Source organism: Haliotis asinina, chromosome 16 (genome assembly GCF_037392515.1).
Source record: "Haliotis asinina isolate JCU_RB_2024 chromosome 16, JCU_Hal_asi_v2, whole genome shotgun sequence".
NCBI classification, from domain to species: Eukaryota; Metazoa; Mollusca; class Gastropoda; order Lepetellida; family Haliotidae; genus Haliotis; species Haliotis asinina.
In genome coordinates, this window is record NC_090295.1 from 11,051,873 (window position 1) to 11,070,100 (window position 18,228).

The following is an 18,228-nucleotide window of genomic DNA, read 5'->3' on the forward strand; positions in this document are numbered from 1 at the left end:
TCTCAAGCAACACATCCCTTCTTCATTGGGCTGTTCCATCATTCTACAGGGCAAAAAATCATTTCCCGTGCTGCCTACAATACTTTTGTAGGCAGTTTGGGATGTAGAGAGTTTTGGAACTGTAGGCATTATGGGACCTAACCATAAAAAAATAAAGCTGGATTTTAGGTAACTGTCAGATCATTTGGTATGTGGGGGCTGAGGGGATATTTCATCTTCTGATGACTCTTGTTTTAGATAAATATATATATTAACAATTATAATACATTAACGCTACCCCCCATCCATAAGCCAGCAGGACTCATTAGTTACGTCCTTAGTTTGTCCCCAGTTTATTGAACCCAGAAGAAGTTACTGGACATGTTTATCCAATCATATGCCGTGGAATCACATGCAATGTTTTAACCGACAGAGACTTCCAGACCAGTCTGTCCAGTATGAGTGCACAATGGGATGTGTCCGGTGACCCATGTCCAGTGAAGAAGTACGAGTGGGCGATACAGAGGGCTGATGGTCGTATCGTCCAGGTGTTTGTGGATACGGAAGGTAGGCTAGCATTATACAGTGAGATCCACTAATCTAGACAGTGACTGACTGAAAAAGTGTCTGATTTTGGAAAATGGATACTGTTTTTTGGTCTCCCTTCAGTAGTATAATAGATTTTATGAGGTATCTTCTGAATTGATATTCAATGACCTTTTCAGCTTCTTGAGAGGCATGTAGAAGTTGGTATTCAGGAATAAGTACAAACTGTCATGGATGTCAACTTCTTCTAATTGTTTACCCAATGTGTCTAGGCTATTCCTTGCCCCTTCGTCAGATGGTTGACCTTATTCTTATTTATTAAACTGTTTGTTCATTTATTAATAATCAAGGTATGAAGTGTAAGGCAGAGATATTACTTGTGGTAGCACAAGTCCATTTCATGCTGGTTCACTCTGACTCATGATCTTGCATATGTCGATACAAAATGGCAATAGTATGGGGTATTACTTGCCGCAGAGTGTTAACCCTCTTGTTAATACTATTTGTGAATTATGACAGGACCAGTACTAGACATGAGTTACGGTTCCTTTGTATAATAAGTTGTGACATGCAATGTGATAATAGAAAGATTATTGATGATGATGATGATGATGATGATGATGATGATGATGATGATGATCTACTTGTGTAGCACGTAACTCCAAAGGGTAAAATCACTGTATTATTGTTAACTCTCCAGTCAACAGATCAGTGTGCATTGTATTTTACATTCTCAACTCCCTGGTAAGTATACAATATACAAATAATAATTGATAACTTGTGGTTTTTAAACAGTACTAACAGTAGGCTTGTTTGGAAACTTGTTCATCTCAAGAATGTTAATTGAGTCACGTTAAAATGGAAATTAAATGCCCGGGTTGTCAGTCTGAATGATGAAATGTTTCCAGGTCGCACCTATGGTACCAATGACGAAATGGAGATGAAGAACAAGGAAAGATACTACCAGCTGCTGAGAGTGACCAACGCCCTGAACTTCACCTACACAATCAGGTCAAACGGTATCACTATTGAGGAAGACCCCCTCCTCCCAGGTCAGGTCAATGATGGCGATGTGGTTGGCTTTGACCTCGAGTTCTTCAGAACCAAGACAAAGATCAGTGCTAACTGGGATAACTTTGGCAGTGACACCTCTGTTGGTTCCGTAATTGCAGGTATGAAGCCAGTTAATTAACTGTAACCTTGACCATTAATACATGGATAAACACCATTTTTCACAACAAGCCAGCAGCTTCATTTTATAGTAATGGCTTGTGGGAACAGAATGTGAATGTCCCTCTTTCTCTTCACGTACAGTATGACGCAACTATCGGGAAGGAGTCGTCCTGCTCAATGACTTGGTTGACACATGTCATCATATTCCAATTGCACAGACCACTGTCATGTTGTTGATCATTGTCTGGTCAGATACAGATTATTTACAGACCACTGTCATGTTGTTGATCATTGTCTGGTCAGATACAGATTATTTACAGACCACTGTCATGTTGTTGATCATTGTCTGGTCAGACTCAAATTACTTACAGACCACTGTCATGTTGTTGATCATTGTCTGGTCAGATACAGATTATTTACAGACCACTGTCATGTTGTTGACCATTGTCTGGTCAGATACAGATTATTTACAGACCACTGTCATGTTGTTGATCATTGTCTGGTCAGATACAGATTATTTACAGACCACTGTCATGTTGCTGTAATATTGTTGAGTACGATGTTAAACAACCAACCAACTGTCCAATCAACTTTTTGGTTCATATGAGGGTTGCTCTTAACGTAACTTAAATCAAATCTTATTAACTCATCTCTAAGGGACTGAATATATCCAGGTCTAGTAAATGTTGTGACATCTGATTAAAAGAGTATCAGATCAATAATTCTGTCTGACTGCGTCGTTGGTCCCAAATAATGTTCTGGGTTTTTTTCACCACCACAGTCAGCAATATTCCATCTATATGGTGGCAACCTGTAAATAATCGAGTCTGGACCAGACAATCCACTGATGAACATGTACCTATGCAATTGGGAAATAGTGATATCTCTTGCAATATGGAATGTTACTCATGGTTAACTGTTAAGTAGGATTCATGTATAAGCCTGTGGTAAAATGGAGTATCAATACGTAAATGTGAGCATGGGATATGTACAGTGTTGATGTGCAAAACTACCCCTAACAATACCCTTTGCACAATCATGTTGTGCTGTGTTTCAGAGAATGTAGTTCCTCAGGGCCGTGCAGGAAAGTCATCAAGCCAGGATGTGATTTACTATGAGGTTGCAGTAGGAACCGACCGGCGCTTCCCCCAAACACGTGACAACATCGTGCCCTTTACAAACGTGGGCCTGAACAAGACCGTGACCTTCTTTGACCTTGACCTAACTCCAGTGACTACCATCTATTACTTCACTGTCCGAGCACACAGTAGTTCTGGATCTAAGGCAGAGGTCACTTCTAATGGTTTCTCTGTTGGTTTTGATGGGGGAGTTATAGGTAAGTTCTTGGATCTTTGATAAGAAATAACAGTGAGTGAGTTTACTTCTAGGCCATGTTCAGCAATATTCCAGCTACATGGCATGATATGTTCAAAGTTAGATAAAATAGGAAAACCTGGTTTATTTAGAGACTTTTGCCGTATGGCTGGGATATCGCTGAATGTGGAGTTAAACAGCAAAGAAAACTCACTTACTAGCCCATCCAGGTGTGAAATAACTGCCTTGACTGACAACTGTTTTCTTGTTTCTTCTTCAGCTGGGACTATAGAAATGAAGAACTTTGTTAATATGAACACGATGTTGGAGGTACCATGGGATGGGTTCGAATCCAAGATCGGGATGATGATGTATTATGTGGCTTTGTCAAACAATACCAACGCCATGGAATACAAATGTGGACAATTTGTGAGTGGTGATTGTGACTGTGGCACTTATATTTAATGTAACAATCGTGTGAGAAATTGCCAGTCAGTTGCAGTAAATATATCTGATAGTGACTCTGGCACTTATATTTAGTTAAACAATGGTGTAAAAAATTGCCATTCAATAAATACCTGTATGCAGTGTTGTCAGAATTAGGAATATCCAATAATTTCTGTTTTCATATTCATCATCACATACCGGTATACATCATGCTATTCCAAAAAATTTATTGGCCTTAACATGAGATATTAACAGTTGTAATAACTGAACATCTGTATCCTATAAAAATGATAATAATTTCAAATCACCATTAGCAACGTAAAATCACCATGGCAGTTACTGGCTTGCTCATCTTTTGGTTGCTTTCAACAGTGGTGTTCCAGTGAATAGAAGTAATAACAAATCGGGTTGGATTCACCATGAGTTCAGTCTTGTTGGCTCCAAAATTGTGGTCTTGATGAGGGCAATGCTTAACAGATCACTTTGGTCTTCGTAACACATCAGGCTGACTTGTAACATAACTGGAGTAATGATCACAGCAACATTAAACACAACTCACTCACTCACTCGCTTCTCAAACGTCAGCAACAAAATCAAATCAGTATCTTAAAACTTCATTTTCAAATGGGACAATTTGTTAAAATAAACTCATGTGATGTTGCAGACGGAGCGCGGATCAATGACTGATGAAACAAGGTTATCTTTGTTTAATGTTATCGACATCCAGAATGTCGGCACGGATACCTACAAGAAATTCAACAATTTGACTCTGGCACAGAATGGCGAATATTATGCATGGGTCATTGGTAAGTCTCACTTTTACGAAATATTGTTCCAGATTTTTAATATTCTTCTTTAAAGAGATCTTCCAGGGGTACATGTAAGTAATTTCTGCACCTGAAAATGTCATATGACAGTTGTATTGATGTTTTAATGAAAGGTTGTGTGATGAATAATGTTTTTTAATGTCTGACCATTTAAACACCTATGCCACATCAAACTTGCTCCAGATTTTTGTTTTATTATTTATTTGATTAATGGACATATTTGTGGCCTTCCTTGTTTGGTTTAACTGAACTATATTTCTCACTCTAGGTGCTGACAAGGCCGGTGAGTGCAACATGACTTACCACAAATTCAGGGTGGACATCACCCCACCAACACAAGGCAAGATCAGAACAGGGCCCTACTACGATCTGGTAAGCTATACTGCTCAGTAAAGTTATGTCATTTGTAAACATCCAGAAATTATTCTCCAGGACTCTGTTCCTGAGAGCAGTTATAGCTCTACGATAGTCGCAACTCCAATACTTTAACCTAGACTTGTTTCTGTCCTAGTGCTATGACCGCTTTCAGGAGCGGGGTACAGGACTGATTATTTTAACCAATGTATGTTATATAAGACAGTCTTACTTGGAACTGACACTGCACAGAGTTGTTATTTCATGGGTTTTGACAGAAAAATGTAAGAATGGCAGAATCAGTGTAGTTGGAAAATGCTAAAACTAGGAGTGATTATGATTTCATAATACCATTTTAGAAAGAAAGATGTAAATATCATGAGATAATTATACAATATCCACTTTACCCAGAACATTACATTTGAGGTTACACTTTCTTAGTAAACTACAAATTCTAGTACTTTTTGGGGCTGAGCCCGATCTAGGATTCAAACCCACGCCCTTAGAGTCTGGCACCTAATTACCAGTACTGTATGCAGCCAGCCATCTAAACCACTCAGCCACCGTGACTTCCTGTATTTACATCATCTTGGCTTTATGACTTATGACCTCCATCCAAATGGTTATTTTTGATTGTTCAACTTGATTTTGCATACATTTGATAAAAGCAGCAAACTCACTCGTTGTATCCTAGGTGGCCAGTTACGCCGCCAGCAGCCGAAGTCTCCATGCCTACTGGAAGGATTACAGCGATGAGGAGTCTGGGCTGCGATGCTACCATGTGTCCTTGGTAAAGCATGCGACCTGTCAAGATGGCGCAGTGGAGGAGGTGGTGGTACCAAGCATTGAGATAGAAGCAGAGTACAACTCATACAAATTCATAGATATCAACATGGAGGTCAGTGGTGATTCATACACAATTCACACATGGATGTTTTGGGGGTAGCCAAGAGATTAAAGGGTTCATTTATCACAATTAAGAGACAGGCTGCATTCCCTTCATTGGGTACATTATCTGAAACCCATTTGTGGTACCACCTGCCATGATATTGCTGGAATATTGCTAACAGCAGAACACAACATCCCTGGCTCGCTCACTCACTCGTATGAATATGGCCATGAAATTTATGCAGCACAAGGGTGATATGTATCCAAGAGGTTAAAGTGTTCACTCGTCACAGTGAAGACTTGGGTTAGATTCCTTTCACAGGTACAATTTGTGAAGCCCAGTTCCGGTGCCCTGAACATGATGTTGCAGAAATATTTTTTAAAAGTGATGTAAAATCTAAGTCTGTCTGTTAGCAGCTTAATGACATCAAAAATTTGACATTCAGTACCTCCCTAACATGCCCAATCAAGCAGCCTGTGTTTCCTAGTAAAGACTTACTAGGGGAGATGAGTTATGAAATAACCAGTCTTAAATTCTAAGAGTCTAAAAGTTATCTAAAATTCTTTCATGACAAATTTGAACATTCTTTTTTAAACAAATGATTACTGGTAGATGTACCTTTACTGGGACTAAAACTAGGATCAAGATCAAAGACTACGGTCAAAAGTAAGAACAAGGTTTGTTTTAAATTAATGAATTTATTAAGAAGTAAATTCTTAAGCTACAGAATTAAGGACAGTGTACTGCTTTGGTTACTCGTGTATGTACCAGTGTGGTTTTGATGGTGAAACCCACTTAAAATGGCATCCCAGTCATTGTGGGGAATTAGCCAAGAGTCTTATGTCTCAAAATATGTCTCAAAATATGTCTCAAAATGCTTGTTACAATTTTTATTTACAAGCATGTAACAGAACTCATTATGTATTTTTTCCTATCCTGTAACCTGCCTTGTTTGTTGAACAGAGCAACACGCCATACATAGTCCGACTTACGACTGAGAACAATGCAGGACTGAGGAGTGTAGCTGACTCCCCTCCAGCTTTGTACGACAGCTCCGTCCCTACCCCAGGGAGAATCGTGGATGGGGTGGACTTTACAAAGGATATAAGCTGGATCGGAACTACTAGTGAGGTTAAAGGTCAGTGACATACACATTGTTATGGTTGAGAATTTGCCGTGACAAACGATGTAAGAAATCCCCTGTGAACCAGCAAAACTGAATAAAGACAAGTCTAAAACATTCATATACTGTATTATTAGGTCTAAACAAGAGAGCAAGTTATACAAGGTCACAAGTCAATCTCACAATACTGATTTCAAATACAATACAAATGAGACAAAATCTAAGGCAATAGGTCACAAAATATAATATAGCAAACTCTCCAAAGACTCAGTGTGAGAGAGAAAGTTATGCAGATTGTAACACAGCGAGAGACCTGACGGCGGCTATGAAGATGAAGTGTTGGCAGTGATTGATGATGATCCTCCAGTGAATGGCAACTAGCCTATATATATATATACTCTGTCATTTCCCGAAAGTTCGTGCACATACGATCATCGCCAACACTGTAGAAATCTCTAGCAGTCTCCCAGAAGTAGCAAATGGAAAACCAAGGGCAGATAATTTCCAGACATCCTGCTACCAAAATTTTAAAAATGCTGACCATCTAGCATACGATATGTGACCCATCATAATTATTATTCAAAACACTAAACGTTGTGACCCAATAATAATTATTACTTAATTAATAACAAAATATACAGAAAATACACACTCGTAACAACATCAGGTAAAAGAATTTGTATTATGCCATACATAAGATACAGCAGGATGGTTTCAACATTGAAGTGGTGCTTTTCTTTAAGAAAGTATGCTGAAATCATTTTTGAACTATTAGAGCAACAGGCCTAAAATACTTCCTGGCCAAAACCTTGAGACGTATCAGCACTAGTGTTTGAAATAATTGCCAGCCCAGTTCTTCTTCGTACGATATCTTACAGCTTCTACTTCCTGTTATTTCAGCGATTTGCACATTGGAATATCAATACCAGTTGTTAACAAACAAAAATGTCTCTCTGCACCATAGGATCCGCTAGCAAAATTTATGGAAACATTGCTAAACTGTGTAGAGTGTAGTCTGTTTTAGTTTTTATTCATTTGAATTTAACAAAATGGGCTAGCAGATTTCATTCAGGGCGTGTAGATTTTACAGCCTGCTGGTGGCAGCTGGCCCTGATGGCCAACTGGCAAATGGAAGTATTGCAAACCGTGATGTGCACCATCTGAGTTAGGGTGTAAGGATCGGTGGAGTTGTGGTAGCCTAGTGGTAATAGTGCTTGCTCATCATGCTGAAGTCCTGGGTTTGATTCCCCACATGGGTACAATGTGTGAAGCCCATTCCTGGTGTCCCCATATTATTGGAATATTGCTAAAAGTGAACTTAAACTAAACTCACTCGTGGCTTGGAGGTAATAATGGTCAGTCTGAACATGGTGATCCCATGTTGAAATCAAGTGGTCATATTTGGTTACTGTTGTACAGTGATACTTTGCATCTCTGTGATGGTATGGATCTTTGTCCACAATGTCTGGAGCAGACTCTATGTCTTGACAGGCCTCTCTCATAGCTGGAATAGTTATGTACTGCAGTATTAAATATCAACACATAGACTATCACCCAAGTCATCACTACCAATGCTGCAATATTACATTTGGTCTGGACTAATGCCAGTCATTCACGAAATATGCAACCATTGCTGTTCTGCTGAAAACTGATTCAGTTCACTACTTATGGAAAGGAAAAGCAGAAAACACAAAACTATTTACTATTGCTGCCAAACCAGATCTAATCACACTGGCACCATCTAGACTCATAAAGACTTCGTTAATACGTAACTGAAACAAATGAGCAGCATTTGAACCTACTTTAACTGTGTTTGCAGGAACGTTCCTTCACCATCCAGTGCCTGACACTTCTGCCTGTCCAGTCCGACCAATCAAGTTCAATGATGCAGGATGGAAGTTCTTTGAGTCAAACCGCAACTTCGACAGCCGAAACACCAGTTTGAGCTTGACCTACAAAGCTGCCTATGTCAAACGGACTACCAGTGGCGACACCATGGACATTAAACTGACCAGAGACACCAAGAAGAACGCCATGATATCTGGAACCTACTACAGAGACGCTGACCTCGTCAATGGAGGAGAGTATGAGGTGCACAACTCATTTCAGTTTCTGATATTCACTTGATGCAACAGTTGTTCAGCCTTTGTTTTAGATATGTTAAAATGTTGGAGCAAACATGAACGGAAAATTCATGGCGATTCAGGTTGTAGGTCATAGTGTTCTTCAAAACATCTCTGCTCACAGAATAGTGATGCCTTACATTCTGTTCCACCAGTGCTTTCCATGTTTAAATGATAGCAAAGGTGGGATATTTCAAGATTTTAATATGCTGGATAAAAATACACTTGAATCAAATGCCTTTGCTCCGAGAGCTTCCTACGTAGTACCTGCCCATGATGAGTTGACACCTGTGAGGGAAGTGATAATAAAGAATGTAACATTTCTTGCAGTTTTCTATCAAGTCTGCGAAAGGTGATGGCAAGGTTGTGACCAGTGTTCTGTTCTGGGACGGCCCTGAGGACTACATCGTTGACTACGACTACACCCCTGTGCCTCCATGGGAGGACAGCAACTGCGCCTGCTGCTTTGTCGACCCAGTTCCAACTGTAAGTCAACTTTTTGATTACAAAGACAGTAATGGAATCATTCAAGTAAGTTGTAAGACTGAAGTGAAAGGTGGTCAAATATATGAAATCACAAAGCAGGAGAATATCTGTGTGTTATTGCCAACACACCCCAACTTTAAAGATCCGGTTAGAAATTTGGTCATTATATACACTTGATCATTTGTGAATGGTTACTTCACATTCATCACTGGCCATTATCAGGTCAAGATATTCCGTCAACATTGTCGACTTGTCGCATGTTGTTGATCAGTCTAAACTTTGAAGGGTGTCAAGTTGTTTTGCTTCTCATTCTCATCTTATAATGTACCTCAAGGAATATTAATTGATCATAATATGTCTGTTTTCTCAACCAGAGTTGCAAATGCAATTGTACAGTGTACAAGAAAGTGAAAGAAATCAACAGGAGCCTGTCGAAGCGGTCTGTCGTTGGTGACGACCCTGCTGTAGAGTATGAAGTAGTCAAGTTGACGAAGGAGGAAAAGGAATCCTTAAAGAAGACGGACTCCATCACAGATGGCGTTGAAGTAGCTCAAATAAAGAGGGAGCCAAGAAGTTCTTGTGGACTGCAGATATTTGCAGGTGAATCTTTGACAAAATTTACAGACTTTATTAATAACAACTTCTCTTTTTTCGTGAAATGCAACTGTTTGATACAACTTCTTGTATCCGTCTCATGGAGGAATGCTGACTTTAAAACTGACACACACAGATGGAGTCAGTAGCAGTGGAAAAATAACACTTCAATCCTGATAATACCAAAAGTAGCTGTTGATTTAGACATTGAATGTTCCATGTCAGCAAATAAGTCATCGAGTGTAATCTTACAATCTACCACCCCATCAATACTTTGTCCTTCCATTTCTGGATTTCTTCAGCAGGGAGTCAGGTGCCTTACCTGATTTCTGTTGCTGTGATATAACTGGAATATTGCTGATTGTGACATAAAACAGCAATCGCTCATTTATTCCATAGTGGATGTAGTTTAATGCCACATTCAGTCACAATGTCAGTGAACTAGAACTGGTCTTCTGGCGAATAATTAACGAACCTTTTGAAATGGTGATAATTACTCTCATTAATCTGACATTCTCGGATTCCGACTTTGACATACCAATCTAGTAACTGATTATTGTAAATACATTGGGATCAGTTGCTCCTACCTGCTGACTTGGGTGACAGAGGTCATTGTATCCCAGTTGTTGTTGGTAATGGGATTGTCCCTTCCAGACTCAACATGTCATCATTACCCAAACAGCTTGAGCATTTACTCATAAAATCATTGATTTGATTGGTTTAGACTTGATTCTTTACAAGCAAGTGGAATAGTGCCGAGTGTGGTGTGAAAAATACAACAACCAATTGATGTCAGAGCTAATGAGGACATGATGTTCCCATTTTGAAGTCAATGTGTCAGACACAAAAGACACCAAACTTCCACCAAACTGAACTGAATGTGATACGGTAATATAAGAATAGTATTTAAGAGTGTTAAGGTTACATGTATGTGAATAAGACCAAGTGCCAAACTACATCAAACAAAAATAAAAAACAAAAGAGTTTCCCTTTTGGTGAATATGTCACTGATATAAATGTGATTGACTTGCGATTTGACTTCAATGTTTCATTCTCTGTTCTTCCCAAAGGTGGAGATAAACCAGGAAGATTGGTAGCTTGGTGCAGTTATGCTGATCTCTTGAATATACCAATGGTGGATGTGCGAGATCTCAATGTAGACCCATCGGCCTCGTACCATCACTACAGCATCAGCTTCTTCATTCAGAGACCAGAAGCTCGGGACACCGAGGTAAGCTTTGACAATTTTTCACTCACAATGAAGTTGACTATATTAGTCAGATGACACTGTTCATTGAGTATGGCGTTTGATTCCTTGTATTCATGGATCAGCTGGTTCAGATGCTGAATTTACTTGGGTTGCGATTGTTTTGTTTGTCAGAGGTGAGCAATGTCAGTTGTTATCTCCAAGTAAACTTGTTTATAGGGTTCAGATGACACTGTTCATTGAGCATGGCATTTGATTCCTTGTATTCATTGATCAGCTGGTTCAGATGCTGAATTCACTATGGTTGCAATTGTTTTGTTTGTCAGAGGTGAGCAATGTCAGTTGTTATCTCCAAGTAAACTTGTTTATAGGGTTCAGATGACACTGTTCATTGAGCATGGTGTTTGATTCCTTGTATTCATGGATCAGCGGGTTCAGATGCTGAATTTACTTGGGTTGCGATTGTTTTGTTTGTCAGAGGTGAGCAATGTTAGTTGTTATCTCAAGGTAAAGTTGTTTATTATGAGGGTTCAGGTGGCACTGTTCACTGAACATGGCATGACATTTGACATTCCAATGTCTGTGCAAAGACTGTTTGGTACAACGGCACCCTGGCTGTAACAGCCACAGGGAGTATTTGCTTAAAATCTGACTGACTGCTGTATCTGTCTTCAACAGCTTACATGGTGCATGGCAATCTACATGGATGGGGATTTAATATCGGAACAATGTGGTATTCCCCATCTTTCCCCCCAAACTAAGCTCTACATGGGCGTATGGAACCACAAGAACTATATTCCTGAAACCAGCAGAGATGCGGAGGGAAAGATTCAGGTGTGGAGCACAGAGGCATCTTTCCGAGATCTCATCATGCCGCCGGAGAAAGACAAGCTGTGTCGCTATGGTGACCCTTTCAAAGGAGGCAATAATGCCATCATTCAGTACGAGGCTGCTATAGGATCTGCCACTGGTTTATCAGATGTGGTGGACTTTCAGCCGGTAAGATCTGAAATACGCAGTAATGCAAACATTTAAACCCGTAATGTTGATTATTCTGAGTGAGTGTTTGAGAGAGATTTGTTTTCATGCCAGTGTTAGCAATATTGCAGCAATATCAGCACAGGCAACACCAGAAATGGGCTTCACACAATATACCCATGTGGACAGTTTCAGCCCAGATATTTGGCATGGCAGCCAAATACTTTAACTACAAGGCTACCCTACCGCCCCCTGATTATTATAAATGAACAATATCTGGGAACTATCTGGAGTATTAGTAGAATTTGGTAGAATGAGATCTGCATTCTTAATGATGTCACAACCACTTGCCACAGATCAGTGTTCATTCTGTTTAGCACTGGATTGTCTGGTCAAAATTATTCACAGACTAGTACTATCTTCATAGCTGGAATATTAGAATGGAGCGTTAATAAACAAACAAACAAAAATCTACACCTCACAATGACTCATGCTTATATGTTTATCTACTCCCTCTCTGTGACTGATACTGGCACACTTGAAATCCCCTGAAGTTCTTCTTTGAAGACAACGTACAGTCTTGCTTACCCACAAGTAGCCTCCCTTTGTGGTTTGGTGCCCTTTTCAGTCACATTCCCTTTGTGCTGTGTAATAATGTATATTGTTGATTATAATCCTCAAATTCTTGTAGTGTGTTTAAAAGGGATTAGGTGTAGCAAACTGTGGTTATTTCACCTAAAACTAGAGGATTTCTTAATTTAGGTACATACTCCCTGCATCCCATGCCTGAAGCCATGCGATGTGTACACCTGTGACAGCGTCTGTGACCACTCCACCACCAGCCAAGTGATCATCTCCCTTACCAACCTCACTCTCACAGAAACGTCCCTTGTTGATAATGAATTCAAACCAGTCATTTACTACCTGACAGGTAAGAGGTGTTTTGTACTTCAGTTTTCAACGAGTTGTCCGTTTTACCTAGTTTTGAAATAATGTCAACAAAATATAATGCTGTCCTCTGGCCCCAACACGCCCCAGTCTTGCTACCACTACCCATCAACACATTCCGTCAAGTATGAATGAATATTGGCAAACAAGGATAAGTTGAGTCAGGGCAGGGATATCTGTTACGAGAAGTTGGCAGTGGGTGCACGGCAATGAACAAACCCATTTCGTCCATGAAATGGAGAACAGATGTAGAAAGTTTATGTGCAGTTCCTGAAGTTGATGCTGCATGTAGATGCTCCCGCCTTGCTCATAAGACTCTCACATGGTCAGGGTAGCAAGCCAGTAACACACTACACTTGGTTGCGGACAACTTGGGACCCCCTTGCCCACAATGGCATGCACCAGTGGGCAGCACTCCTACATGCTAATGAAGGTCAGTTGTCAGGTATATGCTCAACTTATGCTTGTTTGCCAGGAGTTTTGCATAATGCAAGGTTTTTTTTAAAAAGAATATTAATTGTGGCTTGTCTTGCTTTGGATACTTATGTTACAGTTATGTTACTGTCCATATTTCAAAATGCCCTTTTAATGAAAGGCTGACCTCCTGTTGTTGCAGTGAAGGCAGTATTAGGTTCTGGGGCATCTGCCATTTCCTCATCTGATGGCTTCTACGTTGACACAACGCCGCCAGTCTTTGAGGAGGACGTCCTCTTGTACTTTGACGTGTCTCAAGGCGAGTTCACCCCTGTCAAGTACCAGGGGTCAAATGATACAATCAAGGCAGTTTGGAAGTGTAGTGACAACACAAGTGAAGTTGTGGTAAGCTTTTCTAATCTGATCCTCACATTCTGTTATATTTTACCCAAATAATTGTAATGTGGTTAAGATCAGGACATAAAAAAAATCTACACCTGGGAATGTCCTTGGTATTGTACTTGGCACTGTAGTTTGAGCATAGACTCACCAACTGAAGAAAACTTTATTAAACTAAACTAAACTTTTTTCTCTCAAGAATGCTGTAGTTTAATGCACAAAAAACCCAGTTATGAGCTTTGTCAAAAACATTTGTTTCTCAGTGATCGTGATGACCTGAAGCACTACAATTCCCTCTACAGAGTTGTGTCCCTTTGGTGACACATACTAATAATAAAACTTCACCATTCTTTCAAAGACATGTCATAACTGGCTCATAAGGTCAAGACATGTTAAACTGCCATGAACGCATTTCTGGTCACACAAGGTAGATAGTCTGACAGGGTCGTAGGGCTGGTCAAGTGCATTTAATCATTCCTGTTTGGATGGGAACCTGTTCATAATATCACACATTGATTTGTTGTGACCAACATTTACAATTGTTTGGCATTATACCTCTTATGTTTAGATTAACGCATTCTCTCCCGCTGACGTAGAGCATCAAGAAATGTACATGCAATAACCAGTCGTCAGAAAATGCATCAGCTTTGAAAAGAGTCTCTCAAGGATTGAACATTGAACAACATCAGACCACCTGAAACCAAAGATTATGGTCTTTAATGTTTGTGAGCGGATATTTCATTAAACTTTCCTCGGCTGTATTTTTCTAGGATTACCAATGGTCTATTGGAACCACACCAGGGGGAAGTGACATCATGGAAGCGACTTCTAGTGGACAAAATCCTGGTGCTATCAAGAGTGGTCTCACCCTGGAACATAACACAACGTACTACATCTCTATCAACTGTACTAACGGGGGTGGACTGAAGACAAATTACATAGACTCTAGGGGTATTGATATTTTCCTTGTTTAGTTTAGTAGGTGCGTATAGACATAGATTATTGCAGGAGCTAGGGGACAGAATAAGACCCAGTTTTACTATGAGAGCCATCTAATGACAGTCAGATAATTGTAATCACATAATTGTAATCATGTTCTAGGCTTGATAGCACCATGATAGCAGCAAATGTATGAACTTCATCACTGGTTTTGTCCCAGATCACACTGACAAATAGTGATATATGCTTAATCCAGTTCAAGTCTATCTAACACACAAAATTAAATGTCACAAGAACGTGTGTCAGTGATCATGGTATTTTCTCTGAAGGTGTGACAGTCCTCCTTGAGCCTCCACCTGCTGAAGATGTCAACACAACAATAGAGGGAGCTGACTCTCTGGGTGACTCAGTCGTGCCACCCAACTCTATGAAGACCCAGGACCAGAACTCTGTCAGTGCGTCATGGACTGTCAGTCCGGATGAATCAGTAAGGCGATATGGTGAGTGGGACACTGTGTCCAGTCTTGTTTTTAATGTTGTTTTTCTGTCGTATGATTCCACACTATCAGATTACTACTGTAGTTAGAGCTGCTGACACAGAAAGTCCACAATCTGATATACGTATATTTAATGAGTGTACTTAACTCAACAATATTCCAGCAATATGGTGGGAGTTGGTTAGTACTTAAATCTGGACCAAAGAATCCAGTGATCAACAGCATGAGCGTCGATCTACACAATTGGGATACTATGACATGTGTCAACCAAATCATCAAGCCTGACCAGCTGATCTCTTTAGTCACCACTTACGACAAACATGGGTTATTGAAGATGAGCTTTAACCCAGATATTCATATGTTTGTGAGTCAGAAGAGGACATGAAATGGATCAGGTCTGGCGACTTGGTTCATAGCATCTAAGTGTGCCCTGGTGACTCTTAATGCCAATCACTGGATTATCTGGTCCATACTTGATTATCACCAAAACCTGAATAATTGTTTTCATTAATCTTTATGTCTTACTGTAATGTTTTGTGAACAGATTTCTGCGTGGGTAGTTCTGAGACCTCCATTAGTGATATCTTCCCCTGCACATGGGTTGGCTACAACATGTCTGGAACAGTCACCATCAAGGATGGTTTCTTGAAGATAGATGACATCAATGTTAGAAAGTTGAGTGAATACAGACCCGACTATAATGATACTATGAACTACACAGATCCCAGCGCCTTCACAATGCCACCAGGTACAGAGATGTTTATTTTCATGAAGCTTTGTAACGAGGCAGAGTTGTGCACAACGAAGCTCCTTGGTTCCTCGATCGTCGAGACGGACAAGTCAACGCTGGTGACATCTACAAATGGGTCATCGGTCACCGCTTCTATTGGAGGATCTGGAAGCACACGGAAGAAGAGGGCAACTGGGGATATCACTGTGCAGACGCCAGATGGTGAGTAGAGTCTATGAGAGAAACCTTTGTTGAAAGATCAAGTTCATGAGTCCAGTTTTAGGTGCTCTAATCTCATTAGCAATACATGAATTCTAGCAATATCATGACTAAGCACCAGGGACACCAGAAATGGGCTTCAAATATTGTACATTGGGAATTGAACCCAAGACTACAACTTGACAAGCAAAGACTATAAACACAAGTCTCTTTTTTTCATGATTTCTAGAAGTACAATAACATTAACTGTTTGGCTTATATGCTAAAATGATCAGACAAGTCAGGTGAACCAATTTGTCCTAAGCACTGACTATCTGTGAGTAAATGTCATTTGCTTGTTTTCAGGGTTGATGCCTGGACAGAGTATTGTTTTAACCCAGTTGACAAAGCAGGATCTAGAAAAGGAATACAAATCTGACGCATCGACAGTGTTTGTTCCATATATCACCAACCCTGCCACATCTATGCCTGATCCAGCCTTCCTGGATAGGATTCTCAGACATCGAGTTAACTACAGTGACACCGACATCTCCTTCTCTGTCACCAGCGTTGGTGGTCTTGAGATGCCGGGTCCACTGTCTGTCACCTTCCCCTTCAGCCCAGATAACCAGGATGATGTCGCCATGTTGTTGCACTGGGATCCAGGTCGGTTGTTTGTTTTCTTTTTAAAAAATTGTACATATTAATAAAAGCCGCATGAGTCTATTAAGGCTGGAACTATACCCCGCCATCCCTGTTAAAATTTAGTTACATTTTTATTCTGAGAAAGGTTGACATTGCTTGAACAAATTGCCGTAAAAATGTTTTAGATATTTATTAGATATCAAGGATTGCTTTTGTGACTTAGTGAATGTGTGGTTTTACCCCGCTTTTAGCAATACTTCAGCTATATACACCTGATATGGGCTTCACAGATTTTAACCAAGTGGAGAATTCAACACAGGCTGTCAGTGTGACAAGCAAATACTTTAAACACTAGACTTTGTGATACATGCTATGACAATGTTTCTAAATGGTAGTGTCCCCTAGATTGCTATTAAAATGCAATGATATTTTTGGAAAAACCCACCTATTCACATCATTATCAAGTCTGTGTGGTCGAAGGCGCTTGTTTTCCATTGTTCTCAAATCAGTGCTCTGCAATAGGCAGTGAATGTAACATTAAATGTCTTCATTTTAGCCAAGCAGAAATGGTTTCAAAGCAATGCCACATGCAGATTTGAGTCAAACACTGAAGTCCGCAGTTCAGCTACCTCCCAGATAACAGTCAAGGTAAATCATGACTTGGTGAATGTGATTGCTTGTTGTGTTCTGGGGCTAGGATGAGTCCATATCTGCTGCCCAGGTTCCAAGCACCTTTTACCCAGCACTGTACAATTACAGCTTGACAAGTATTAGATGCACCACAACCTGACAAGTGACCCCAGTTTGCATATGTGGGAAGGCCCTCCAGAACATTCCATTTGAAACAAGAGGGAAACAGGTTATTGTCTAATATTGAAAAGTTCAATTTCCTCTTGCGAATCGTGTTTTGATTGTTATATCATACCACTGGGCACACGTTAAGCAGAAGCAGCATTGAGTTCACGACACGGTCTGCGTGTATTGCACGTGCATAATCCCTGATCTAACTCATGTACCTCTAGCAACCAAGTGTATTCGTCTACATTCGCTGCCCCACCTACTTGTCACTAACACGTTTACTGCTCAGGCTCATACAATATGTGTAGAACAGTAACTGCAGTTGTCGGTTTTTGAATTTGTCTTCAGCATCTCATGTTTGTCATAAGAGGTGACTTACAGGATCAGTGGACATATTCATTACCTTAGTTGACACGTGTCATTTGTTGCAGAGGTTTTTGAATAACATTTTTATGTTACTGTCTAATATTTTTATTGTTGGCTGCACACCAAGGAGAGTGAGTGAGTTAGTGAGGTTTGTTTAACATGCTTTTATCAATATTCCAGCAATAACATAACAAGAGGCACCAGATATAGGCTTCACACGTTGTTACCATGTGGGGAGTTGAACCTGGGTCTTT

The 18,228-nt window shown here is 40.1% G+C and overlaps 1 protein-coding gene across 1 annotated transcript in view; it reads left to right on the forward strand.

The window, feature by feature from the left end:
• Positions 1 to 18,228, forward strand: part of LOC137268211 (uncharacterized) — a 138,883-nt gene that overhangs the window by 109,681 nt on the left and 10,974 nt on the right. Inside the window, exons 108-127 of the mRNA XM_067802752.1 lie at positions 413 to 546; positions 1,434 to 1,697; positions 2,756 to 3,034; positions 3,293 to 3,441; positions 4,124 to 4,265; positions 4,555 to 4,658; positions 5,335 to 5,538; positions 6,493 to 6,667; positions 8,472 to 8,743; positions 9,106 to 9,261; positions 9,636 to 9,861; positions 10,926 to 11,086; positions 11,741 to 12,061; positions 12,803 to 12,971; positions 13,605 to 13,807; positions 14,572 to 14,752; positions 15,070 to 15,240; positions 15,782 to 16,189; positions 16,532 to 16,831; positions 17,367 to 17,458. Coding sequence (XP_067658853.1) covers positions 413 to 546; positions 1,434 to 1,697; positions 2,756 to 3,034; positions 3,293 to 3,441; positions 4,124 to 4,265; positions 4,555 to 4,658; positions 5,335 to 5,538; positions 6,493 to 6,667; positions 8,472 to 8,743; positions 9,106 to 9,261; positions 9,636 to 9,861; positions 10,926 to 11,086; positions 11,741 to 12,061; positions 12,803 to 12,971; positions 13,605 to 13,807; positions 14,572 to 14,752; positions 15,070 to 15,240; positions 15,782 to 16,189; positions 16,532 to 16,831; positions 17,367 to 17,458 — 4,111 coding nt within the window. The remainder of the gene's footprint in view (positions 1 to 412; positions 547 to 1,433; positions 1,698 to 2,755; positions 3,035 to 3,292; positions 3,442 to 4,123; positions 4,266 to 4,554; positions 4,659 to 5,334; positions 5,539 to 6,492; positions 6,668 to 8,471; positions 8,744 to 9,105; positions 9,262 to 9,635; positions 9,862 to 10,925; positions 11,087 to 11,740; positions 12,062 to 12,802; positions 12,972 to 13,604; positions 13,808 to 14,571; positions 14,753 to 15,069; positions 15,241 to 15,781; positions 16,190 to 16,531; positions 16,832 to 17,366; positions 17,459 to 18,228) is intronic.